This window comes from Poecilia latipinna, unplaced genomic scaffold (assembly GCF_001443285.1).
Source record: "Poecilia latipinna isolate Pla-1442-1.1 unplaced genomic scaffold, P_latipinna-1.0 Scaffold128, whole genome shotgun sequence".
Lineage (NCBI taxonomy): Eukaryota > Metazoa > Chordata > Actinopteri > Cyprinodontiformes > Poeciliidae > Poecilia > Poecilia latipinna.
This window is the reverse complement of record NW_015112744.1, coordinates 566,878-594,153: the sequence shown is the minus strand read 5'-3', so window position 1 is coordinate 594,153 and position 27,276 is coordinate 566,878. Positions and strand designations below refer to the sequence as shown.

Sequence of the window (27,276 nt, the reverse complement as noted above, 5' to 3'; positions counted from 1 at the left end):
CTGCTTTTTGTGCAGGCTTCGTCATTGCTGTGGAGTAGTGGTCTTTGGGAATACTTGCGATGTTTTCAGGCTGACACAATGCCCAGTCTGGGCCCAAGTCTACCCAAACACCTCTGCACTTGTGTGGGCGGGGCGCCTTCAATAAGGCTGTAATCCTATTGGCTGAGGGGCGGGGCGGGTGATACGTACACAGACATTGAGGAATAGACGCAATATTGACTTTCCAGCCCATACCGGTCCACTCGTCTGCCACATTGAACGTGGCAAATTGACCTTGGTAATTGATACACTTGTGTTTGAAAACTTAAATCTAATAAATCTGAATGAGTGATCGTTGCCATAAGAGAAACACTCACACATACATTCAACTGACCTTCTGTAATTTTCAGTTCAGAACTAGTGACAATTCAGATAAAGAACAAAGGTTTGCAACTGCAAAATACATATTACACAAATAATATGAAACAACCACGCTTGGAATTCCGCTCTATTACACTACCTTGTAGCTTATCCTCGGTGACCTTTTGATTTCATTTCACCATCTTCTTGAGCACACAATATTTGTGAATCTGATTAACCTGAAATAAAGTTTGGTTGTCCAATAGGGTTTTCTTTAAATTTGGTAATTTGTCTGGTCATTGAACAATCAGAGGGATCCCATAATGAAGATTTGCTGGTGAGGAGAAGTATTCAAACACTTTGAAACACTACAAATAAACCCTAATACAGCAAAGACCATAACCAATCATTCTGAGGAAATGTAGAAAAGGTTCCCAAAAGGTAACAGAACTGTCTTGCGCTGCGCTGTTGATTTTGCCCGTCATAATATGGCGGCCACATTGACGTGGGACCCGGACGTTCGTGCTGCGTCTGTTTTGGTAGATCTACGCAGCGTGAAGTAAAGCGGGGGTGAAAACGACTGAAGCTCGCGCACGCTGTAACGGGACGATTTCAGGAAAGAGCAGGGAACTTTGTATGGATATGAGGGTTTTTTTCCTTGTGGATAAACAGAGCTGCTAAAGGAGAACAAGGTTTTGCAAACAGGAGAGGCTTTTAAAGATATGTTCTAGCTTAATTTATCATGAGTGGACATAGAGTTTGACTTGCCAAACAAATCAAAATACGAAGCGTTCTCTGAGGAGGAGCTCAACGAAGACCGCCAATGTTCACCTTTTTCTAGGCACTTTACAACAAGTTGTTCAAATATTTTTTTTCGCTACTTGTTTCAGTAAAAACAACACGGCGACAGCATGGCAGAGCACGAAAGCTTGGAGTTTGGGAAGGCAGATTTTGTGCTGTTAGACAACGTGTCGATGGAGGAATTCATGGCCAACTTAAAACTCAGGTAAGCGGTCACTCACCTTTAGAACCCCGCTGTGGTAACTCATAAGGACTCGCACTTAGAAAATGTAAGCATTTAATCAATTTTTTGGCCTGATGTGGATTATAGGTGAGGTTAGACGGTGCATCAACAGGTGCTAATAGTTGACGTGTATGCAGTTTCTCTTAGAAACAGTAACTATTGTCATTGTTTTACAATCCGTTTTTGTTTTGTTTTGTTTGATCTTAATTGTATTCATTGTATAGTTTTGGAGCCACGGCTCGCGTTTCCTTTAGTTTTCAAACCGAACAGGTGACTCCTTTTTGAAAAATGTGCGACTCCACCCAGTCTATTCAGGCTCTCTCCGTCAGCCGGTTTGTGAAAGCATGATGTCAGGCATGCGAAGATGTAACATTACGCTGTTCAGGTGGGGCAGCGGCTCCTACAGCTCACCTCTGCCATCTGTGATGAAAGTGCAAACTGATCCCCAGTGTCGGTTAGAGCTTTTAGTGTCTAATTCAGCAGCTCTGGACCGTAAACCGAGAGGTTATTTCTGTTTCTCGTTGTACGAATTGAAGTTCACTAATTTACCCGAACAGCTACTCTCATTGACATATCTTGATATTTGTGTCACCGTGCAGTTTCACTACAGTGTTCCTTTAGTGCTGTGTTTGTAACTGCGGTCATTTATTGATGTCCTCTTACCATTCTACCAGCACATTAAGGATTTGGTATTAAGTTTTTTTTTTAAATTATTATTATTATTTTGTCTAGCCCTTTAAACTGCAATGTCAAGAACGCACATTGTTGCTGAACAGGTTTGTCTTGGACAAAAGGAGTAGAAACATTTCTTCAACAGTTTGAAAATATTTTCATTCATTCAAAGATGACAGTTTCTGCATGTGCGCTACAGCAAAACTCCATCTCTTCCTTCTCCCACACCCACCCAGGCCTCATTTCGAAAGAAAATAAGTCTCTTACTGCATGAAGTGTCTAAAGTATGTCCCAGAAAAACACAGTGCAGATCTTTCGTTCAGTCTCAAGTAGAGAGCGTTAAGTAACAGGATGAGCTGAGTTTCTCTGGTGTTCACCGACGACATTGTTTCATTCCGAAATGTAAGCTCTACTCAACGCTATATATTACATTTATGATGTGAAAACATGTTTTTGCTTCTATATCAGCATGCACAGTGCTTTCATTTTGTTTGATTTCAGCAAACTTTGGTATACTATTTTGGAATTATGCTTGATAGGCCATCACAAGTTTCAGTTATTAAATAAAATCTGAAAAATGTGGCATATGTTTTTTTTTTAATTATTATTCAGCCCCCATTGTTCAATAATATGTAGAACTTCATTCCACTTCAATTACAGCTGCGAGTCTTTTGAAGTTTGTGGCTGCTAGGTTTGAACACCTACAAACTGAAACATTTGTCCAGTCTGTGCAAAATGGTGAATTGCCTGCGTTTGTTTCCAGCTTTATCAAGGCTGAGGACTCCAAAGCTCTTTGCACTCCATCATTATTTATTTTTTTTACCTGTTATAAATTACAATGTAGCTGCCCTGGAGCAGACTGACAGAGGCGAAGCTTGGAGATGGAATTTGGACTTTGTTTCCTCATATTTTCGACTTTAATCTTATAAAAGGTTAGAAGCTAATAAAACTTTTTCATTGTTTTTTTTTCTTCCAAGGTACACTAATACTTCCAGATTAAGCCATCATAAAAGCAACACTGCTCCAAAAAAAAAAGTTCCAATTATATCATAGGCATTTTTATTTCATGAGGTAAATTAAGTAGAGCAAATGTTGTTCTTAACACCATACAATAGTGGCATGAAGTCATATTTTAGAATATATATATATATATATATATATATATATATATATATATATATATATATATGTATATTTTATTGATCTGCTCATGGGATGAAGATTAGAAAAGACTAGAAAATTAATTATTTTTCTTGGGTTTGCAAACGTCATCAGATGTCTGACGTTCTTTAATGTTTGGGTGCTGGAGCATCGATTTGCTATAACGCCGCCAGAAAAGTCCAGCACACTTAACACCCCTTCCTTATCATTTTAATACAGTTTGCATGTTTACTTTAAGTCTTAGCTTGTAAGCAGTCTGTTCCCTGATGGGACGATCGAGTGAAAAGCATTTAGGAGCTTTTGTAGAAAGCTTACAACAAATGCAGGTGGATTAAGATATCTTTGGAATGTTATTCTCAGCAGTTGTGATATTGTCTGTTTCGACTTCTAATATGAAACATCCCACTTTAAGTCCAGAAAAGATTAGCAGCAGAACTAAATAACATAGTCTTTTCCACGGCGCTCCGTGGTGATGAGTGCTATTGTTAGAACATGGCCTGCAGGTGACTCATCTGTTATAGACTCTGTAGGGACCAGTTGTCGCGTTAACTACCAGACACCTGGCTGTCATGGGAGGTAAAGCATGCAGTTAATTGATATTTTTGCACTTTAATTGTTTCAGTAAATTATTATTCTCTTTATTGTTTTCTCTCAAGTGCCCTTGGGTCTTTTGAAAGGTGCTTATAAGTTAAAAGTGTAATTAAACTGACATTTAGAGACTGAACAAGTATGACTGATTTAAAAGTATATAAAGAATAAGACGGCACAGCTCAGGTTTGCAAAGTTGCATCTGAATAAATCACAGTCGTTCTGGAACAACGTCCTCGGTCCACATGGATTCAAAGTCGAGATGCTGGCCCATAATGGACAGTGTAATGTTTGGAGTGAACAAATTGCAGCTCGCAGGAGTGATGAACTGGGCACCTAGCATTGTGAGTCTAGTGTGAACTTTTAGGTATGAAGCTTTGTAGTGTAAAGATGAATTGCTCCTGATTAGCAGTAAAAATCTCAAGCAGAAAAATATTCACCGAGTTGTGTTGAGATGTTTCAGTCGGTGAATGTTTTCTCTTTTAGCTAATTTCAAGCAGTGAAACTCCAGATGCCTCCGGTAAAGAGTGCTGGTATAGAAGCGAAGGGGTTTTTCTGGAGGACACAGCCGCTCTGGTTACCAGTGTTTTTACAGCCATGCTTTTTAAATTAGATCAGCGTCTGTGGTGTGAACAGTAGCTTTAGCAGTCGGGCTGTGAGACCTGAAAGCTACCAGATGGCACCAGGCATCATTTTTCCAACTATGTCCCATTTTCTGTCTGTTTGTTTTCCCTCCAGCCAGACTGTGCAGTCCGGAGGTGGCGTGTGCAGATTGTTATTTGTAGAGGGTGTGACCGGCCAGGAGCGCTTCCTTTTTGCTCTCTCCCACCTTCCCCCTTAGTCTCAGAGTGTGTGCATTCACGCAGGGAAATGTAAGTGTGTTTGTTGGAGTGGGAGTGGACCACTTAAGGGATGGATCAAGACAGCATCTAATGTTCTCTGTTTGATTCGCTGCAGTTTTCCAAAATAACTTGGTCTGGAGCACATCTGCCCTGTGTATTTTGGCTTCAAAGGACCTGCTGCTGTACAGCCAACTTCGGCCCTCTCTACCAAGTAGTTTGTTTAAAACATATCTCCTACAGTTGTAAGACTGTCTTTGAAGTTGGCAATCCCTCATATTGGGACATTTTTTCCCTTCATTATGGGGGATTTCTACTGTTAAAGTCCTGGCATGTCGGGTAATCACATTCCCTTGTGGCAACAATTAAGCCCTGATATGGAAAAAACGACTCATGGTGAGACATCGTTGTTTAAGCTGACATTTGGTTTGTTTGACTTGAAGTTGACCTCTGCAGCCTGTTCTGCTCTCCTCAAAATAGAGCCCAATCAGATGCCCAGTCCATTTGTGGAGATGCCAAGATAGAAGTTCACATTCTTGTGGCGTCTTGGGAAGTTTCAGTTGATACAGTGCCTTGCAAAAGTATTCACATGATTTTTTTTTTGTTTTCACATTTTGTCCTGATATAACCACAAATGTTTCTAAATTATTTTTATTTAACATGATGAACCAACAAAAAAGTAGCATATACAAGCAAATTTTTCAAAATTATAACGTCAAATGCATGTGCACTCAGCCTTTTTTATGTTGAGACCCCTGAATAAAATGTAATGCTACCTGTTGCCTGCATAGGTTAGAAAATGTGTAAGAAGGTGCTTTGGTCAGGTGAGGCTAAAATTGAGCTTTTTTGGAAAATGCTGTTAGTTGGAAAACTGACTCTGCATGTTACCCTGAAGACATGGTGAAACACTGTAGCAGCACCATCATGTTAGGGTGTTGCTATTCTTCAGCAGAGACAAGAAAGCTGGTTTTTGGCAAGTTACATGGAGCTAAATAGTCCCAGAAGAAAACCCGTCGGGGTGCATGATATTCACCTTCCAGCAGGAAAAAGGCCTCTAAACATCGACCTAGAGAGTTGCAGTGGAATGCTTTAAATCAAAGCAAATCATGTGCTAGAACAGCTCTGTCAATATTAAGGTGCTACATCCAGTTGAGACTAAAACTGATGTCCATAGCCACTGAAATTGAGCTATTGTGTAAAGAAGAAACGGGCAGAAATGTCAGTCTGTACAATGTGCAAAGCTCGTCGAAACGTACCCTAACAGGCTTGCAGCTAAACTTGCAACAAAAGCTAGTTCAACAAAGTATGCACAACACACTTCAGATTTTTGTCATAACTTGGAAAACCATAATTTTGTATCATTTTGCTCCCAGTGCACAATTCATCACTGTGAAGTGGGAGCTTCACAATTCATAAAAAACTAAATAAAAAGACTTGAAGTTTGTGGTTGTAATTCGACAGATCATAAATGGGTTCATAGTGTATGAATAGTTTTGCAAGACGCTATAAAACTTGGCATCCAACTATAAATGTTTACGCCAAAGACCGTGGTTTTATGCTAAGAGTGACGGGAAAAAAAAGGCAACCTAAGACAGGCACACACACCTACCTGCTTAATGTTTCATAACATTTTTAGGTTAATACAGATAAAATAACTACCAAGACAACCTTTATGATACTGAGCAATTTCCTACTGATTGAGGGTAGTATAGTCTGCAGGGTTTCCCCCAGAAAACTTGCTAAGCCCAGTGGTCGAGGCGGTCCACCGTGTTTTGTATTAAAAGATGTTAAGTTGACAGGAAATGTAAAAGTATTACTGTGTAATTATATGTTACGGGAAAAGATCTCCAGTGAAATGCTATTTAAATTCGCAATTAGTCTAAAAACAATAAATTTGCACTTCTGTTTAATCCAAAGTAAGTCGGTGGCTCCATCAGGCCCCCAAGGGCTTCAAGGGCCCCATAAAGGCTAATATTTTAAAACAGACCACAGATACACAAATGTAACGTTTGTTTATTGAGATGATAAATGCTGTTAAATTTGATTCAATTGTTTAGGCATACATAAATTAAATGACTTTAAATTGTTTAACATTTAAATGCAAGATTTTAAGGAGCTGGCAAGTTTACTTTGTAAAACTTCAAAGAACAATATTCATAGTTAGATTTTGTTACCATAGCAACAATCTGATGCTGTGAGTTTAATCTTTGAATTTACAAATACAAATTAGTAAACTGCCATTATAACTTATTGTTTTTTAGGCTGAACAATTAAACTACTCCCTTCTCCCATATTTCACTAAATCTAACACAGAAGCTGTTAGAGGTGCTGATATTTTTAGCAACAAAAGGGGCCCCTCAGTCAAATTCTGCTCAAGGCCTCATACAGCCTTGAACCGGCCCTGCATGATGAGGTAATCTGCTGCACTACGCAGAGATGCGCAACAAACGGGAGATTTAATTCAATGCTGCTAATGTGGCTTTAGAAGCTCTTCCATTTCTTGTCTATTGAGTTTTTAAGTGTCACAGAAACTATTCTGGTTGGTCGAGTTTATGGGACGAGTTTCTCAGATCTCCGTGCGGCCGCGCGCATTAACTCTAAGTAGACAACGCATTTGATATGGTTTGATGCATCGTGTAACTGGAAAAATAATACTAAAAATAATAATAAAATAATATAAAATCAGCGTGATGCGTGACTCCGAGGAGAGCGCGAAAGCTCCTCACCAGGCTGAACATGCATGATGAGGTTAGCGCTGCTCGTTATCCACAAACGCTCCGGCCAACCGGGACCACAGACATAAACTTTACAGGGAAGACGGACACAGAGCCACACGCTGGGCAGCGTGTTGAGATGGAAACGCCGCATATAGTTGTTCGTTCACAAAGATTAATCATTCTCACCGCTCCACAACGCGTCTCTGAATTCACTACAAGTTATTCCTGCGGTTCACATTGAGCTGCGCAACCAGAGCTAACGGTGGGTTTTAAACTCTTACCTAGAGTTCTCCAAAGGATCATAATTCCTCACAGTAAGTTGATGTAAATATCCATACAGGTCAGCCTGAGTCCAGTTTGAGTGAAAGGAGGCGCGCGCGATCCCGCTGAGGTAAAGCAGCGGCGGCGCGCGAGGCAAAGCGCAGGGGCGCCCGCTGAATGATTAGTTCTCGCGCTGTCGGCTTTAAATGCATAAACTATAAATCTATCTATTATAAACCTATCCTTTAGGAATAAATCTGCTCTGCTAGTGAAATGGTAAGAGATAAACAGACGCTTGCAGCCTGGCTTAAAAAAAAAAAGTTTTTTAAATTTTATTTTCCTAGAAAAGTAAACAAGCAACGGCGGCGGGGCTAGTAAAGCATGGCGGGCTGCCAGGCTTATAATACACTGGGGGAAACCCTGGTCTGTGAGAAACAAAATTCAAACTAAACCTCTTTGTACAATATTAAAACTTTGGAAAATAACCTTTACCACCTGCTAAATTTGGAAAAAAGACCAAAAAAAAAAAAGAAAGTGATTAAATAAAACTTGAAAGAATAACAGCATTAAGTAAATGTTCTCAGCGTCCTGGAGATCTGACATTATGCCCGACATCTGAAATGTCTTTATAAGGCAGCATTGTTTAGTCTGATTCCTGCAGCCCAGTGGAAAAAGAAAACTGCTGCATGTTTTCCTTAAATTAATATGGTAGGACTTTTCTTTTTCCAAAGTAGCAGCCTTTCCAAAATTTGAGATTCTAATATGTTTGGTATGTTTTTCACTCATGCTAAAAACGTTAAAAGAAGCAAAACTGCAAAGCTTTGTTTTGATCTTTGAATTAGTGTTCCTAAATTGCACTGATGTGGTTTCAGCTCTGCTTGTTAAATTATTTTCAACCTGAGGCAATACATTCTTTGCTCTATAAACTTTAGATGGTGTTTATGTTATTTCCACCCCCAGTGGGCGACTCTAAAAGCTGTTGCCTTCAGGTTTTTAATGTAGCTACTGAAGGACTCTGAGTGATTTGACCCTTGTACTCATCTACAAGGAGTAAAGAGACTTTGACCAGGATGCCTTGGCTAATACGGAGCAGAGCAGGAAAGCTGGCATTTCCCTTCCCTTCATTGTTTCCTGCAGCCTCTTTCTGACTTGTCTATAATTGTTTTGTACAGTTTGGCACAACAGTGCGTTTTAGTACTAGCATTGATTTTACATCTCATATAATTTGAATAAATCACAGTTCTGACTTAACCAAATTAATGTTTGCTCTCTGTTTCTAGTAGCTCCTTGATTTAACTTTAAAATGAACCAACAAATTGCTTTCATGTGGGTGTTAAAAAAGCAGGAATTCTCTTCTTTACCTTGCACGGGACTATAAGTGTAGTGCATAATGAGGCTGTGTTGCCTCTTTATCTCGCAAAGTAAACAAAGGGTTTGAGCCAGACTTGTAAAATAAGGATTGTCCTGGAGATTGGGTTAAAGGTCTCCTTCTCCTTTGTCGGATACAGATCAATAAATGAGCCTCTGTTCCTGTTTACAACCCTTTTTTATATTACAAATGTTGACATCTTGTAAGATATTGAGCTAGCTCTTTTTTTTTTTCTGAGTTTCTCTTTATGCATTTGTTATCCCATGCACAATACACCAAAGTGCTTGCTCCCTGCAACACATACGCAGCAGATGTCTCTAAGAATATTTATTCCCAACCTGCTTATTACGATTCTTTTTCTTTGCAGTGGTCACTGACTGGAGGAGAATATTTATAGACAATTGCTAAGATAGAGACTGTTCTCTCAGTTACTCTGTACTCTGTTCAAAATCCACAGCAATAAAGTACGAGGTCTAATTACTTTCATAAACATAAAGATAGTGGATCTAGAGTTGATTCTGAGTGGTTGGTAACTTCTGTGAAAGTAACCTCTTGGTTCCAGGAGAGTATGACCTCTTTTAGATTTACCGAAATAATCTTTTACTGCTTCCCCCAGTGTCTCTCACTGCTAGTGGTCTCACTGCTAACATTGAAGGATGAGAGGCTCTCCTGAAGCTGACTGGATTCATAGAAGGCTCTCTGAGAAATGCTTGCTCCCCTGCAATCCAGCACTGAAAAGTCCAGTCTCACCACAGGAATTTCCATACAACCCAACCAGCTGTAATCTGAAACACATTACCATTGCTGCATAAACAGGGCTGAGCCTGTGTAGCTTATTTTCCCCCTCTGAAATGGGTTCACCAGCCCTCAGAGACGTCTAATTTGTGGACTGAAGGAGTTGGCAGACGGGGTCAGGAGGAGGCCTTTAATACAGGCTTTCAAAACCCATTTGTAGTCTTCTTTTGTCACCTCTGTGCCATAGTTTCTTGACTACTGCTTGTTTTTTTGTTTTTTTTTAATAAATCCTTTTAATCCATATATTTAATTTGTGACCAGGAACTTTTTAGCTTAATAAGATAACATGTAAAATTGTGGGGAGGGAATCCATTTTATTGTTTGATTCTTTCAAAAGTTAATCCTCTTTAAAAAACCAGGATGGTATAAAAAATTATTATGTTTGTCTCAGTCTGTTGCTGTCATTGGTTGACCGTACAGGATGCTTGTTGACCTTAATTAAAGGTTGTGGAAGAGTCCAATGATGCTGCATGGACTTCTGCTTAAGCCACTCCTCTGAAAAAAGTTGGTTCAGTTCAATAAAGAACTTTATGGTGTTTTCTTTTTCTTTTACTTACACTCATCATGGGCACAAATGCCATATTCATTCTGGGCTTTTAATTATTATTTCCATCCATTTTTTGAGTGTCGGAGGATTTAGGGCTTCAGAATACATTAAGTCCCAACCCTCATTACATTATTGCTTGCCTGCAGTGTTTGGTAGGCTTTTATATTTCAATTTCCATGCATTATAGTTTTAAATATCTAGTTCTTTGTCAATCCTCCCACTTGGTGCAATGTAGCAGTAACACTAGAACCAAAACAAACTCTCAGCATAATCCAGCCATTATTATATCTAACATTGTAGATCTGAAAACCTCCTCTTGACTCCTCCAAACATTCTTTTTATATCTGTGGGCACACAGCTCCTGCACTGTCTCAGCTAACCGTAAAAGGTATGAAGCTAGCCCATGTGAGTACAAAAGGAAGGGAGCTTTTTAAAAAAAAAAAAACAAAAAAAAAGCAGGTGTTTGTCAGTAGATTTTCGATTCTTACAAATTCATAAGACGTTTGTTACATACCAAAACCATAAAAGGTTTAAGCACATAATTAAAACAAAAGATTATTGATCTTCATGGTCATGATGAATGTACGCAAACTTCTGACTGGCACTGCGTGTGTGTGTCTAACCTGAATTCATGATCTATTTAAACTATTACTTGTTTTGCATTTAGCAACAAAGCTGTGGCATGACAGGTTTGGAGAACTTTGAATAACCCACAGCAGCTCTCTGCAGCACCTGTGGTGTTCATATTTAGAATTTAAATTTAGCAGTCTCTCTATAGATGTTTTTCTAAAATATATTTATATTTTTTCTTTTTTAACTTTGTCAATTCATTTACAAGAACAATTCAAATACAAGACAGCCCTATCTAAAATAAAAATCATTGTTTTGCACTTTACTGATACTGATTTTCCAACATAGAAAATGGAGAAATAAATGGTGCATGCTCTGTAATATAAGTGGTAGCTATGATTATTCTCATTTCTGCTTTAAATCTTACACCCCTAAACCCTGAGCTCTAACAATGTGCATGTAAAGAACTGTTGTTGGTGACTGCATATTTTTAGTTTCATACAGCAATTAAAATAATCCAATTTCTTAGTTTTTATGCTTAATTGCATAATATCAGCTTTTAAAAATCCAAGTTTAACTTTTAGGGCACCTTCTAAAAGACTACCTTATTTTAGAAGGTCTCAAAAGGAATGGGGGCAGAGTTCAAAGAAGATTGTTTTACTCTTAATGTAATGTTCAAAGATGTCCTTACTCTTTGAGAAGGATGGTGGAGTTTATTGCTCACATGGAGGTAGTGCAAATCTATCCTGTAGGGTTTTAATCTTCTCTAATAAATACAATTCCAATTCAAACCACCTTATGTAATCATGCCTTCCTTAGAAATAAAGTCCATCACCAAGAATCCCCTGATGGGGATTTAAATCTGTCAGGCCTCGCATGTAAACTGTCTGGCTCATGATTTAACAAGCGACCGCATCCTCTTCCTGCAACAGTACACCACGATTAAACCACCCTGTTTTACCCATTGTTGTAAAGCACCTCCGCCCGCAGTTCCCTAAATCTATTGGTGCGACACTGATTTTTCAGATCTGGGTCTCTGTAGATTAAAGACCGTGTGCTGTTTCTGTCTGCACGTTGAACGTGTCCTGTCCCGCTCTGACGTTTCCAGCTTCCTTCAGAACTGTATTGTTGTCCAGTCCACCTGCTGGAGCTGCAGTGTCCTGATCCACAGTGGGGGTCGAGCAGCTTACTCACTTTCACAGCCTGCACGTCTCATTACTTTACAGCATCAGAGGGACACGGGCTGCTCAGACAATGGGCTGGAATGCACTTGAGCATTCAGTGCACTTTGTTTAATCTTTGACGGGCTTCTGGTTGCATTGTGTGCCTTTTTTTTTTTTTTTTTTTTTTTTTTTTTTTTTCCACCCCCCGGTTAAATTAAAAGTGCATATTTTTCTTTCTTACACCTAAAAGTGATATAGTTGTACTTTAGAGTTTGGATTATACATTTGTTCATCAAATGTATAATGTACAGAAAGTCTTTGTACAGACACTAATACTTCTGCATGATGAAATAAGGTAGTGACACATTTTGCTTTGGTTTACAATGTATAATATTGGGTATGATGGAAAATAGAAGAACAAAGTGCCTGAAAGGTTGGCATGTCTAGGACATCAAAAAGCTATAATGTTCTGTGCGACAACCTCTTGAAAATTACTACTTACTTTTCTGGTGTTTGAATCTGTCTATGTATCAAAATCAAAATATTCAATGTTAATCATAACAGTATCACGACTGTAATTGTCTCTTATAATATTTTATACCCACAGCAGTTAGGATAATTGTTGCTTATCCATTTATAATAAAAAGGGATACTTTATTGTCCATTTAATTCATATAAGGTTGTTTATAATATTTCCTTTCAGTAAATCCTAAAATGCACAAATTTTTTTTTTAGGTAAATGGGGGGGAAAAAATGAGCCATTAATTTTGAATGTAACAATATCCACAATTAATATTTTATTAGTTGCAGTCCTTGTTCAGACAAATATGAAATCCTCCTCTGCCAACATCGTATAAGTTTTCTGATACCTTGTATAAAATTAAAGTTGTAAAATAAATGCAGAATTTGTCATAGTTGTAGCTCTTTTGTTACCAGCCTTTTACTGATGTATCTAATTATTTGTCAGCTTTTTTCCCTAGTCCTCCATTAGATCCCTGCTTATTATCTTCTGTTTCTCTAAATCCATCCTGTTACTCATTTTTAGGGTGTATTTCACTTCAACTTCAGTGCCACTTTCTGCCCTGTTTCATCCTGTTTTTAAAGGGTGTGGTGGACGACTGCTTTCAACCGTATGAAGCGTCGATCACCTGACCTGGCTCTCATTTCTTCCAAAAACATCTCGATCTGCAAGCCTAACGGGAACTTCCTGTATGCTGATGTAGAAGGATTTTGACAAAGCTTTAACTTTAGGTGTCAGGAAACTCACTTTTGTGTGATGATGAAAGCTGGTAAAAATAAGTTAATTTTCAAGATGTGTAGCTGGTTTCTTAAATTGTATTGTCTATGCAGACGTCAATAGTTTATTTTATTTTAAGTGGAAGAAATCAAAATCTTGTATTGCTTTGCAACACTGAACATTTTTTATATTGTTTTACACTATAAGATACAAGCAACTTTTGTTTTCATATTTTATTTTTCGTGCCTTCCTCTGGTAAGTAGGAAGTCACGTCATCATTTAGATCAGGAACAGAGTTGAAGTTGCAGTGTATTTTGAAAATTAGCGTTATGATCAGTGTAGATAGCACAGATAGTATTAATAAATCAAAAGTTTCCATGAGTTCACCAGAGAGAATGTAGATCCTTACGCAAACTCCGTTTCCTTCTCAGTTTTCTTGTAGTCATGCACCATTTTTTGTTGTTGTCACACAAAATGCCAATATTTGTGGTTGACGTTGAAGGGGGATGACTACTTTTTTTTTTTTAAATGCAGTCTTTTCGATGGATGGTTCTGGACTTGGAAGTAATAGCTAAAATCTGATTTTGTGGCATGGGATATGTGTCGATGGGCCTCTCCTCCTACGCACGGCGAGGGAGCTGCTGTTTACTAAGCAGGCTTTACAAAGAAGCAGAAAATCCTCTAATGCAGAGCCCAGATGTTGGGTGGCTGCAGACCATGATGAAAGCCTCTGTCACACTTTATATACTACACAAGTGAAAAGAAGTGGTTTCCAGAGTTTCAATTTTTAGCAAGTCACAGACTTGCTAAAAATTGCTAAAAACTGATGTTTTAATCACATCAGTAAAAAGTATGCACATTTATATGTGCTCAATACTTGGTTTGGACCTTCTAATTATACTTTTATCTCCTTATGATATGACTACTGAATAATCATTCCAGGCCAGATAGCAATCACTATTTGCAAATGAGGCCTGAGGTCATGTTTCGAATGACATAGTTTTCTAAAATCACCATTTTTTTTGCCTTTTGAATCAGAATTTTCCCCAAATAACACATTTCTCCCTCGACAAGAGATTCATAATAAATCATTGCTTGTCATTGCAGTATCATTTTGAAATCACAATTGAAGGCAAAAATGACAATAATTGATGGATTGTTATGTAAACAAGCCATGAAATAAAGCATAAACAGAAAACACCTCAGAGAAAAAAAAAATATTTAGCAGAACAACAGATGAAGATGGTATGCTGAAATCAAATATCACTGCTGTTCCAGTTTATGTGCATGGCATGATCTGATCAATGACTGATGTTTGACTCATCTCGAGCTGACTCGGCCTGCGTACCTCTTCAGACGCTGAGCTTTATTTGGGGTTTTCCTCCTCCTCCAAATGTTCCTTTACATATGTTTTCACTTTCATCCTGTTGTTGTCCGACTGCTCTAAAGCCAAGGACATAAACTGTGTTGAGTTCCCAGCAGAACATAGAATTGGGTTTTAGGTGTATACATGCCCATCGTTTCAGACTTCACATACTCCATTAAGTTGTTGCTTACTCCAAATATGACCTTGTTTTGGTTAAGGTAATCCAGATATATAGTTTTTATACCAAATTTGTAAAGAAATGACACATTTGTGGAGGATGAACACATCTTTGTGTGTAGTGTATGTATATAATGTGCTATTAATTTTCTGCCTACCCTTCATTGGTTTGAACATAGAGCTTTGATTCTTTTGAGATGAGCTGTATATGTGAAATAAGCAGAAGCAGCAAATGTTCTGGATAGTCATTATTTTTCTCCACAATACAGCTGTCAGGACACACCCTAAACATTTCTGATGTTTACACTCAGCAAAAGCAGTGATGAACTCGGAGATAAAAGTGGAACAGACACAGATTATCTCCCTGCACTTTATAATTCCCATTCCTACAACGACCCTGAACACACACTGATAACGTGCGCTAACTCTGCCACAGATTTTATTGTATAATGGAAATGTAGGGCAGTTTAGATATGGCACTTATATCATTGATTAATTTACTGGCAATAAATGTTGGCCTGCTATCAGTTATCCCTTTTAAAAACAGAAATCTGTATTGGATTATGCGGAGCTAGACTTCAGTTCCTTATTTGGTTTTGAATGTGTACGAGATCTTTTAATTAGTTTTTACTTTAATTTGGAAGTAACTAATGATTATTGAACCTTTTCTCATCAAAATCCTTATTAATCTCGTTACGCTAACATCCCCAATTAAACCTCTTCAAATATATATAAAAAAAACTAAACAATCAAATGAGGAGGATAGGTTGGTGGTGGCAATTTCTATGTTAACAATTCAGTTTGGCGAACAAAAGAACGTATTCACTTACTGCAAACGTCAACAAAATGTCATGGACATCTGGATCAGAGTTGCAAACGCAGCAGAAGCTGAAGGTTTTGCAGGCTATCTGTGTGACTGGAAAAGACCTCGCCCTGCTGAATGTATCTTACCACAAATCTGCTTTGACTGGTTACATCCCAAAACAATAACCATGGACCGTAATTTTGAGCCACTCGTGATCCTACAGACCACATGACGTTTTTTTTGGGGGACATTGCTATGAGCCAAATTACACAGTAAAACCTTTTAATAAAGAAAACGGAGCCACTCCTTTTTGCAGTGCTGTGACAATAACATTATTCTGTTGCCTTCTGAAGGTCTGGTACTGACTCACCAAATCTACTCACACAGTTAAATTAAACATCCTTCTGTGCGAGATGTTGTTGGTGACTTGTTTTTTTTTTTTGTTTTTTTTCTGGTGTGATGGAGCCGTGTTGGTGAGAAAATGTTACAAGTCGCTGCTGCTCCTCCCCAAGTTAACCATTACAGGGACCCACCCAAACAATTTTGGAGACAGTGGTTGTGTTTGGCTCTGCTCTGTAATTCTGAGGCGAGCATGACGTGTATGTTTACATGCTGTGTGTGTGTGTGTGCGCGTGCGTGCTTGAGCAGCAGCTTGTGTGGGTAGTATTTGGGTTTTTCTGATATTTTTAGGGCAGACAGAGTTCCCTGGATAGATTAGAAACACCAGGCATTGTGTGAGTTTATGTGTTAACCTCTAAAAGTCACTTTTTAACAACCAGACTTCACTTCTCTGGTCATAATGGCTGAACTATTCTGTTGTTTGCCTGCTTCACTGCTTGAGGTGGTGAAACCTCCAGTAGGTTAAAAAAAATACTTAAAACTTGATCTTAGCATAGCTTCTGTTTTTATGAGGCAAAACCTGGAATGCACATGGGAAGTGGTTAAAAAAGAGAAAACAGTCCAGCATTTTAGATTTAATGTTTTAGATTTAAACAATAAAGAAGTCTGGTTACGACCTTATGCAGCCACGTCAAGATTAAGCATTGTTCAATATTGACCATGGCATCATAATGCTTTTGTATTTATTTAGTTAATCAATAGAAGAACTATTTCATAGATTGCTAAGATGTTTGATAGCCTGTTAATGTTTTTCTGGTATGGTTTTATGGAAACCAAGACTGCAGCATAGAGTGAGTAGTTCACCCAGATACTGTGGAAAATAATGAAATTCCTTGTTGTCGGGAAGCACAGAGACGTACAAAGCTATTTAAAAAGGAATGTCGATGTGGAGATATGTATGGTTAATTAAGGCTGTGAGAACAAGAAAGAACAAAATCTACAGCAGATAACAGAATGGATAAACAAAATACAGCAAAATTGATCTTTTCAGCTTAGATCTTCTGTTATGCATTACGCTGATTTGAAAATCTTTGTATTCTTTTAAAAATCCCATAGTTAAGGGAGTGATTTGCTTTCTCTAGAACGCACATTGCACAAGTTGTGCACTACTCAACTAGTAATAGTTCAAATATCAGAATTTAAACTTCCAACTCTTTTTAGTTTTTATCTATATTTTATGTTAGCAAAACTCAGTTTTAGGTTGTTGTGTGTCAGTGACTCTGTTCCTCATGTGTAGTGAGTAAAAAAAAAAAATTAAGTTTGGTTTTTGTAAAGAAAAATCGGGATCGGCGAGTCTCTAATTTTCACAAATATAGATAAGATTAAAAAAAAGTAAAAGTCTTATTGTGTGTTAGTCATTGAAGACATTCAAAAAATGCATGACTCAGGTTTATATGTAATCACTTTATGCCCTCTGGTTCACCTCTTCATGCCTTTCTCAACCTCTCCCTTGTCCTCTGTCTGTTTGATCCTCCCGTGTTTCCTGACTGGGATTTGCAGAGGGAAATCGCTGGTCAAACAGTTTAATGAAACTTCCAGTCCCAGCTGAACAGACTGAAAAATGAGAGCGGATCCAGATTAACGCCGGACGTGCTGTGCTAATTCTGCTTTATACACAGTCCAAAATCTTACCTTTCAGATGGGTTTAAATATGGAATACCTTTAATCTGCTTCATTTCCCTGTATCTATAAATAGCAATTCTGGGAGATTATTTTGACTGATGATTTTCTAAGCTCAGGCCTGCGTGTCATTTAAATCCTCCTTAATCAGAGTGCAACAGATGGATCTCCAGCTCTGTTTCAAGCCTTCGCCTGATTAATTTCCCCTCTTTGCTTGTGTGCGTTCTCTCAATCCAAACTAGTTCTCAGAGGAATGAAGAAAGTTATAAACACTTGTCAACAGATGCTTATAAACTCAGATCTGACGGATTGTCCAGTGTGTTGTGTGTGTTGGGTGAAATAACTGATACCTCTATGACACACTGACTCTCCCAGTAGCATAAATATTCCCACAGATAATCACTTCTTGCTCTTCTCCCACACAATGTATGAAGCAGGAATAACCATCTCTGAAGTTCAGTTGCACAACGTTTTTCATACGAGGATCTCAGTGAGGATCAGTGAGGATCAGTAAGCATTAGCCCACACACTCTGTGTTTGTTGCTCATGTTTCATTTAATTGCTGATATGTGTTATCTGCAAGGGTGGAACAAATTCTAGCTGGAAGTAGGTTGATTAAGACGGCTCTAAAGTTATGAAACAATGAACTATTTAGGTAATTTTCTGGTTCTGCAACAGCATACAGCAGGCTTGATAAATGGCAGTTTCGTCATATATAACATGCAAAACTATAAAATGGGAAGTGCATTCATATCGGGGATTATCTTCTCCATTTCTTTTTTACATATTGTGCTGTCGGCAAAGTTTAGCTGCGTCCGTCCAAACATTTGGAAACTGGAAGTGACTTCTCTCAATTTTCAGTTTTAAAGGAACAATAAAGCTTGCATTTCATTGTAACCAGACTCTAGTGCTTACCTTTCCTTGCTTGCTCTAACTCAGTGTTTCCCAACCCTGGTCCTCAAGGCTCACTGCTCTGCATGTTTTAGGTATTTCCTTCCTTCAGTCCAGCTGATTTCAGTCGATGACTGATTAACAGGTGTTTGTTGAACTGCAATCAGCTGAACCAGGCACATTAAAGCAGGGAAACCTCTAAAACATGTAGGACAGTGTGCCTTGAGGTCCAGGGTTGGGAAACACTGCTCTAACTGATGCTGAAAGTGGCTATCTTTGACTTTTTACTTTCTACAGTCAAAACCCAGAAGTGCTGATAGCACAACGTGGCTGTTCTGATTTTTCAGTTTCTCACCGACTTGTCAAATCTCGCAGTTGTGGTGAAAAGCAAATTTCTCAGTTCATCTGTGTTTTTGTTTTTGTTTTGTTTTTTGTTAATTTGTTCTGTTCTATTTATAATCTAAAGCAAAACAATCCTGGTCTATCAACTGAAATCCAAGTTAAAAGAACGTGAAACAAATTCTGTTATTAAAGCAGATCACCGCTGATTTAAATGTATTTTCTTGGCACCTGATAACATCAAATATTCCCAAAAGACAAGTCCACTTTAGCCCATTGATGACACAAAGAAAACTGACTCCATAGAGAGAGAGAGAGAAAAAAGATTCCTGTGGTTACTTTCATTTATTATGTTTCTGAAAACATAATTTCAACACTTTGATCTTCCATATTCTGCTGAAGCATCTTATCATTGAGAGCAGGCTCGGTCACCTCCTCTACTTATGCACTGGGATATGAGATACATCCCTCCTCTCATGTAAAGCGTTCTCCACAGTCCAGCAGAAGCTATTACACATAAGGCATAAGTGGGCAGCTCATTGTGTTGGCTCACACAGGAGGAGATGGAGGACCCCTGTCAGACAAAGACCTCCGTTTGACACATAAACAATGGAGCTGGCACACAGCAGCCTTCAGCCTGGGCAGAGGAATGGCACAATGGGTCTGTTTCTGCTGCAGCACGGAGGAAGAGTTTGCATGTTGCTTTGTCATTGTAATTCAGAGTTGTGTTGAGACAGAGAATACGAAATGTATTCATCTTATTGTCTCATACGGAACAAATTTCCCTGAATGTATTCAAAGCAAGTGCATATTTTATAGGTTTGTCGGCGTCATACAATTTGTGTTGAAGGTCACGTCTGAGCCGCTGTAGGTTTACAGGATCGGAGACCTAATGAGGCTTGATTATTGTTCTACACATCACTTTCAGATAATTCTGTTCAATTTAAGAGGCTGAATGCCTGTTACGTCTGCAGCATTGTGGATTAAACTGCTTCTATGCAGAGATGCTTCGAAGTAGTTTATTTTTAGGTCTGGAAAGTATAACAAAATATATGAAACATCCATCAATCCATGCTTTTACTGGTGATTTATCCATCTACCTTTTTTATACATCTGTTTTTCTATTAGCAATTAATCTGTCCCTTTATTAGTCTGTTCATTATCCATCAATCTATCAGTTTGTCTAATATCCATCTCTCCACGCTCCCATAAAATCTTGAAGAACAATGTAAATCTTGACCTAGTTGCTTTGATTTAAAAAAAAAAAAAAAAGAAAAGCAACATTTTTTTCTTACCCCTGTGATTTAATAGTGTAATATAAAATATTCAGAAAGCAGTAAATAATTAAATGTGTGTACAATTTAATTTTCATCCCTATATTTTAAGTGATGAAACGTGGACATAATGATAAGGATTTAATGTGTTACTGGACGCCAAACATCATAAAAAAAAAGGTTTTAAATGTATCACACATCCTTTGTGACTCCGACAAGCTATATTTTGCACTCAGACCTTACATGGGCATGTATGTCCTCACTGTCCTAGACACACCAGCATCCTGTGTCACCTTCACCCTACAAAAACCAGGATGTGATCATCTGAGCTAATCTTACTGATTTACTGTATGCGGCCTGTTTCCTGTTTGTTGCTTCTTGTTTTTGTTATTTTTGATTTCAAATGTAGAATCAAACAAAGTGTGAAACCAAAAGGACTAAAAATAAAATAAACATAACCGGTTGCAAAAGCCAAGACTTATGTTGTAAGAACCTATGACTAATTAGCTCCACAGCCTTCTGTTAACAGTCTCATGCACAGTGATGTGGATCATTTAGCTCGATGTTTGAGGACCAGAACGATGGCAAATCTGCTCATTGCAGCAACATCAGACTATAAAGAGCTACATCTTTTCATTTAGTACTTGAGTCAACATTTTAGTTTTCGGGGAAAAAGAAAAAAGTCCATCTTTTTTTTTGGAAAAAAACAGTCATGATCCATTTAGTTTGTCTGGAACTTCTTCAGTCACAAAAGCTTTACACTGAGCTATTAAGAATGTCTTAAAAATAATGATCTCTTGGCCGTCTTTGCAAGGCAGCAGCAGAGGTTTGGCAGCTGTGAAGAAAGGCACCATTCTTCTGTGGAGAGAAGCAGGGACGCTAGCAGCGCTCGGACAGGAAGGAAGTCAGCCTGGCAGCCTCATGTCGGGAGAAATGTAGGACTAGAAAGGTTGCACGAGTCTGGGAGTGAAGAGCACACACAGATGGAGGCAGAAAGTGAGACAGGAAAGTGTATAAATATCTACGTCTGGCACGTCGGCAGGATGTGAGCATATTGATTCTCCATAAGAGCAAGGTGCGAAAACCCCCCCATTATACATCTATTATGGGCATACTTTCTGAATAGCTCATCACCTATAAAGTAATAACTTAGTATTAAAAATATTCTTCATCTGAATTTTGAACTAGCTTTGAGACTAGATTTTGGTGCACTTATTTATCAAACAGGAAATGGACGTATGACTCGAGATCACAATGTCAAATTTACATTTTTATCATTTTTGTAGGCACTCCTCTTCTTGAGTCAGCAATCGTCCCATTGAATATAGGCCAAGACATGGCCGTGCCTTAACCTGTCTGTATTTAAAATAAATCCTTGTTAAATTAACAAAAAATAAATCAAATATAAAATCTATTTAATGATTCATTGATCACTTACTGTATTGGATTTCTGAAGTAGGACGGATCACACGTGAGAGCCCATCATGCTCACATTGTCAGAAGTGTTGCTTTCGCTGCTCTTTTTTTAAGAACATTTCTGCTTTTATATGCTATTGCTGTTATTTAAATGTATAAGTAGAAAGTATACATAGCTCCTTATTTGTGTGCTTAAAGCAAATATTTATTTAGTTTTATTTTTCTATACCAAAAGTGACATATAAATGTTTCTTTTTCCCTTCAGGTTTGAGAAGGGGAGGATCTACACCTACATCGGTGAGGTGGTGGTGTCAGTAAATCCATACCGTGCCATGAACATCTACAGCCGGGACACCGTAGAGCAGTACAAAGGTCGTGAACTATACGAGAGGCCGCCACACCTCTTCGCCATCGCCGATGCTGCGTACAAAGCCATGAAGAGGAGGAACAAAGACACTTGCATTGTCATCTCAGGTACAATGAGAAGTTCATGAATCACAAAAACACTTTTTTTTTTCTCATTTTAATTTCACATGGTTACTTTAAAATATATTTGTCGTTTGCATTTAGTGTAAAACTTTTGACTGTTTCTCAGGTTAATATTTTGTTTGGCCATTAGCAATGATAAGGAGGATAAAGCACCACTCTGTGGACAAAGAAGGAACTGAGAAACTTTAAATCTTAAACTGGTTGGAAGATTTATAGAAGAAGTATGGTGTATTAACATGTGTTGTTCTGAATGAAGTAAAAAAAAATAAAAAATACTAAAAAGAAACCCAAAAGCGACTAAAGGACTGACTTGCGCTGAAACTGTTTATTATCACCAGTACAAGTCTCGAAGACTCGCTGTTCGATTTGCAAGCCATGCAAACCACTGCAGGGACATCAATGCCAGAAATACTTTATGGTTTTATATTTATCTCTTTCTTTTTATTGCAGGGGAAAGTGGTGCAGGAAAAACCGAGGCCAGCAAGTACATAATGCAATACATAGCTGCTATTACCAACCCTAATCAGAGGGCGGAAGTTGAAAGGTGAGCTGAGTTTTGGGAGGAAATATGGATTTTGTTCCGTTGGATTACTCTCTTGCTTTGATTTTAGTTGTGGAAACCAGTCAGACATATTCAGTAGGAATAAATTTGGCTTCAGTCAACAGATTGCTTTCATTGTTTTCAAGGAGTCGTTGTCTTTTTCTTGGAATGCTCACCGCCTTACATCAAGGCTCTTGCATCATAGTCAGATAAAGCTACAGCCCAGCAAGGTGTTGTCATTGTCTCAGGCAACTGAGCAGCTGGTGTTTGCCTTTAAAGCACTAAAAGATGTTATTGCTCCACAGTACAGAACAATCAATTATGCTTTAGGGTGTAATTAACCTGGACTGATATAAAGGAGATAAGTAGAGCTTTTTGCAAAGCAAACAAAACGCAGGAAGGAGGCTGAAAGGTAAACATCGCAGATTAAATATTGGAAAATACAACGGGCTGGTAATAGACTGAGGAAGCATAGCTTCATGTTGGGGGGGCTTGTTGGTCCCTTATTGCAGCCAAAATAACAATCAAGGATTGAACTCCACTGAAACCCTAAAGGTCCGTTGTGGTGTCTGACCCAAAGATTTTAGTAGCCAACACCTCAAACTCATGGTGGTTCTCCCGAAAACATTACAGAAGAATTTTTGCTTTATCACATTATCCTGTTGAGGCCACAGGATGAAAAGGTCACATGCTTTGCCACAATGCTCAAGTAGGAAGTAAATGTTAAAGAAACATCTAGATAGTTAGTGGGACTCCAGGATTTCAGTTCTGAACAATGTAATGTAAACACCATGCTGTTAGATGGATGACCACAGATGCAATGTTTCATACATTTTGAGTCTAGACTGCTGTGTTTTTGAACACTGTACACTGGCGTTATAAAGATGTTACTGATGATGTTTGAATCATTACCCCCTCTCCCCCCCTCTGTACCACCTTCCCGTTTCACAGAGTAAAAAACATGCTGCTGAAATCCAACTGTGTCCTGGAGGCCTTTGGAAACGCCAAAACCAACCGCAATGACAACTCCAGCCGCTTTGGCAAATACATGGACATCAACTTTGACTTCAAAGGAGATCCCATCGGGGGCCACATCAACAACTACCTACTGGAGAAGGTGGGGTGGTAGGATATCAAAATGGGACACCTAAAAAGATTTAAGACCAAATGTCAAGTCCTGTCAGTTGGATTTAGGTCTGAACTTTGACTGAGCCATTCTGAATTTGAGTTGATATAAATCTTTCAGTTTTAGCTTTGGCTTGTTGTTTAGGGTTCTTCTCCTGGAGGAAGATAAATCATCACTCCAGTTTCAAGTCTTTTGTGTTCTTGGACAGTCAGGCAGCCACTCCATCATTTCCCCATTAAACTTGTCCACGTTTAAGAAAAGTATCCCCACAGCATGATGCTGCCATGTGTTTGCTTTCTAGAAAACTAAGTGGCCAGATTTTGATTTTTGATTTTCTTTAAATTTTTTATTTGGTCTCATTTAACCAGAGAAGCTTCTTCCACATGTTCACTGTGTTCCCTGCACAGTGTGTGGTTCGGTCGTATGGTATACAGATATAGATCTACATTACACACTGTGTGTGACTTCCTGTTTGTGACACTGGATTTTGTTTAAGGCCATCAGAACATCCAAGGGTGAATACAAATACATGCCACACTTTTTGATGATCTTTCACATGAAATGCTTATAAAATACATTAAGGTTCGTGCTCTGAATCCTTTTCTACACATTCCAGACTATCTTTATGTTTGGCATCAGTGATGAACAGGAAAACTATTGTTGAGTTCAATTCATGATGTTGTGACTTAACCAAGCTGTGTTTTTTTTTTTCTTGCTACTAAAACAGTCCAGGGTAATTTTCCAGCAGGAAGGTGAGAGGAGCTTCCACTCATTCTACCAGGTAATTATATTTGCACACCTGTTTGGATTTGCATGAACTCTGTGTTCTGTTACACAAGCTTCCTTGTGGGTTTTTTTTTTTTTACATTTTATATAACCATGGGAATGTTGACTTGTTTTTGTATTTTTAGCTCTGCTTTGTTGCGCACATCTACATATATTCTAAACTGGGTGCAGGACCAGTCTGGCAACTGGTTTTATCACTACAATTACATGAGGTGTAGCATATCAAAAAGGAAAAGCCCTAGAGAATTGTAGATGTGGTAAATAATTCCATGGAAATTTTCTAAAGGGAAATTCACTGTATTACCATTAAAATGTAAACATAACTTCACAGGGCTTATTTCTATATGGTAAGCACTAAAATCTGTATCACGAGTCAGTAAGAATCCTCTTGTCTCTATTTATAGGAGTATATAAAGTGATTCTTGTGGATGTTTGTGTTGGTAGTTCAGTTCTATCCACAGATTATTTAGTAATGATACCCTTCTGCTTCATGCACTTTATTTCTAAGATTGACAAAGTTTCAGTTCATTCAGTAATACTCCACTAAAAAAAATGTAATCAGAGGTTTTCTAACCAAAATATGCCTTTTTTTTTTTTTACTAGCTGCTGAAAGGAGGTCCGGATTCCCTCCTACGCTCTCTTCACATTCAAAAAGACCCAACGGCCTACAACTACATTAAAGTCGGAGGCCAGATTAAGGTATTTCAGACTTTTTGTTAACACATGAATAATCTACAGCTTGTCATACTTAAAACCCCATTTTTCCAAATTCTTCTTCTTATTTATTAATTCTTATCCTGTAGGGCATGAAAAGTAAATCTACGTTTAAAGCTATATGTTTGGGTTTTAGGAGCAGAAATGTTGTGACCCTTCAGGCAGAGTTGCTGTACATGGAGCTCGATCCTTTTCCAGACCTACTTTTTTCAGATCTGCTATCTCTGTTGTTGAATGAGTCAAATGATTAAGAACAACATGCAACCAAAACACTGTGCAGCATCCAATTAGCTGATGTCATGCAGCACAGCACACCCAAACAGCTGAGGTGCAGCTTTCCAGTCTGTGTCTAAGCAACTTGTGTTTTAATTTCCAGGACATCTGTAATTTAATTAACACCTGAACTAGAAACCTAGCCTTCAAAAAACAAATGGACCACAACATTCAGTGGGAAGATATTACTGATATTTGCTTTTTGTAATGTCAGGTTTATAGAAATAATAAATGTTGAATCAAGTACACTTTGTTTCTTGTTCTTTGAATGATTTAGTCAACGTGCCTGAAGCATGTTTTTTTATTTATTTTAATCTCTTTGCAGTCTGGCATCAATGACAGTGCTGATTTCAAAGCTGTAGCCGACGCCATGAAAGTAATTGGGTTCACAGTCGACGAGATTCAGACTGTTTACAAGATCCTGGCCACCATCCTGCATCTGGTAATACACATAAAACCTCAAACCTCTTCATCTTGGTTGGCAAGATTTTCCCTTTTGCTGTCTTTGTTGCAAAAAAAAAAAAACAAACAAAAAAAAAAACTGGAAAGGACAGATTTAAATTCAGTTTTACTGCTCAGTCACACCTAGAAACATTCTCCTTAAAGGTTGAGTGTTGGACTTTCCTTTTATAAATGTCAGACTTTGGCATTATAAGAATAAAGCACTCATTATGTTTGTTATCTTGCCCAACAAATGATGAGAAAAGGTGCCAACAGAACACTGTGCCCCTTATTATGGCAATTATTTTTCCCCTAACCTCCCAAATGAAAGACTCATGAAGCAGACTGTTGAAAAAAGAAACGCTTAATAATTAGTACAGCGCCTACAAATAAAGAATAGAGAAATTATGTTTTAAAACGGGAGCAGTTTCATTATTTAAATACTCATAATAATAAGTAAACTGTAAAGTTTTAAATTCAAAACCATCACTCAAGAGTTTTAACAATGTTTGACTAAACAGCAAAAAACATTTTGTCAAAAAAAAAAAAAAAAGTTTATAAATCTTTCGTTATTTTGGTAAATTATCCGCCACCAGATTGTAGATATAGATGCACACCAGGACAAAAGAGGAGAGTCACATACATGAACTACAAAGTATTAGAAGTGTGACGGTAAAATGTTGTCCTGCTACCTCAGATGCCAAGAAGCTCAAATTTGCTGAAGCAGTATTGGTACGTTAGACACCAAGAAATACAAAATGTAGCTTTTGCTTTTATTTTTATTTTATTTTTTTCTTTGCATTAACCAGAAACAATCTGGAAAGTTAAAGAATTATCATGATCAAGTAATCAAATGTCTTATCAGGCTAGTGTGAAATAATGTGAGCCAAATCAAATATCTGGTCATAAAATTAGCAGCACTATAATGGATTCTGATGTTGAGGAAGTCAACACTTTGTATATGTATACATATAACTGTAACATTGCAGTTTTACTGAGCTAATCAAACAGTATGGTATTTGTTTACCTGTAATAGGGATGCTAAAAGTTAGGATATTGAAATAAGAAACTTCCGTAAATGTCTGTCTATTTCATTTTGATGTCTTGGAGGGGTTGAAATGATGTAGTAAAATCTGAGTAGAGTAGATAGAGTAGGCACATAACTCATTATTTAACCCAGTGGTTCCCAAACTTTTTCTTCTGCGCCCCCCCCAGTGGTTTCCAAACATTTTCTGCGCCCCCCTATGTATTACAAATGGCTGTCTGGTTGAAACGACGTGTGTGACGGGGGGGGGGGGGGGGGGGGGAGGCCTTTTTTGGGGGGGGAAAAGGAGGTG

The 27,276-nt window shown here is 38.1% G+C and overlaps 1 protein-coding gene across 1 annotated transcript in view; it reads left to right on the top strand.

Moving 5' to 3' along the window:
* Positions 1–892: 892 nt before the first annotated feature.
* The window catches only part of myo1d (myosin 1D), a 108,361-nt gene continuing 81,977 nt past the window's right edge, over positions 893–27,276 (top strand). Inside the window, exons 1-7 of the mRNA XM_015028551.1 lie at positions 893–1,345; positions 21,835–22,043; positions 22,509–22,602; positions 23,551–23,716; positions 24,453–24,506; positions 25,115–25,210; positions 25,824–25,940. Coding sequence (XP_014884037.1) covers positions 1,251–1,345; positions 21,835–22,043; positions 22,509–22,602; positions 23,551–23,716; positions 24,453–24,506; positions 25,115–25,210; positions 25,824–25,940 — 831 coding nt within the window. The 5' untranslated portion in view covers positions 893–1,250. The remainder of the gene's footprint in view (positions 1,346–21,834; positions 22,044–22,508; positions 22,603–23,550; positions 23,717–24,452; positions 24,507–25,114; positions 25,211–25,823; positions 25,941–27,276) is intronic.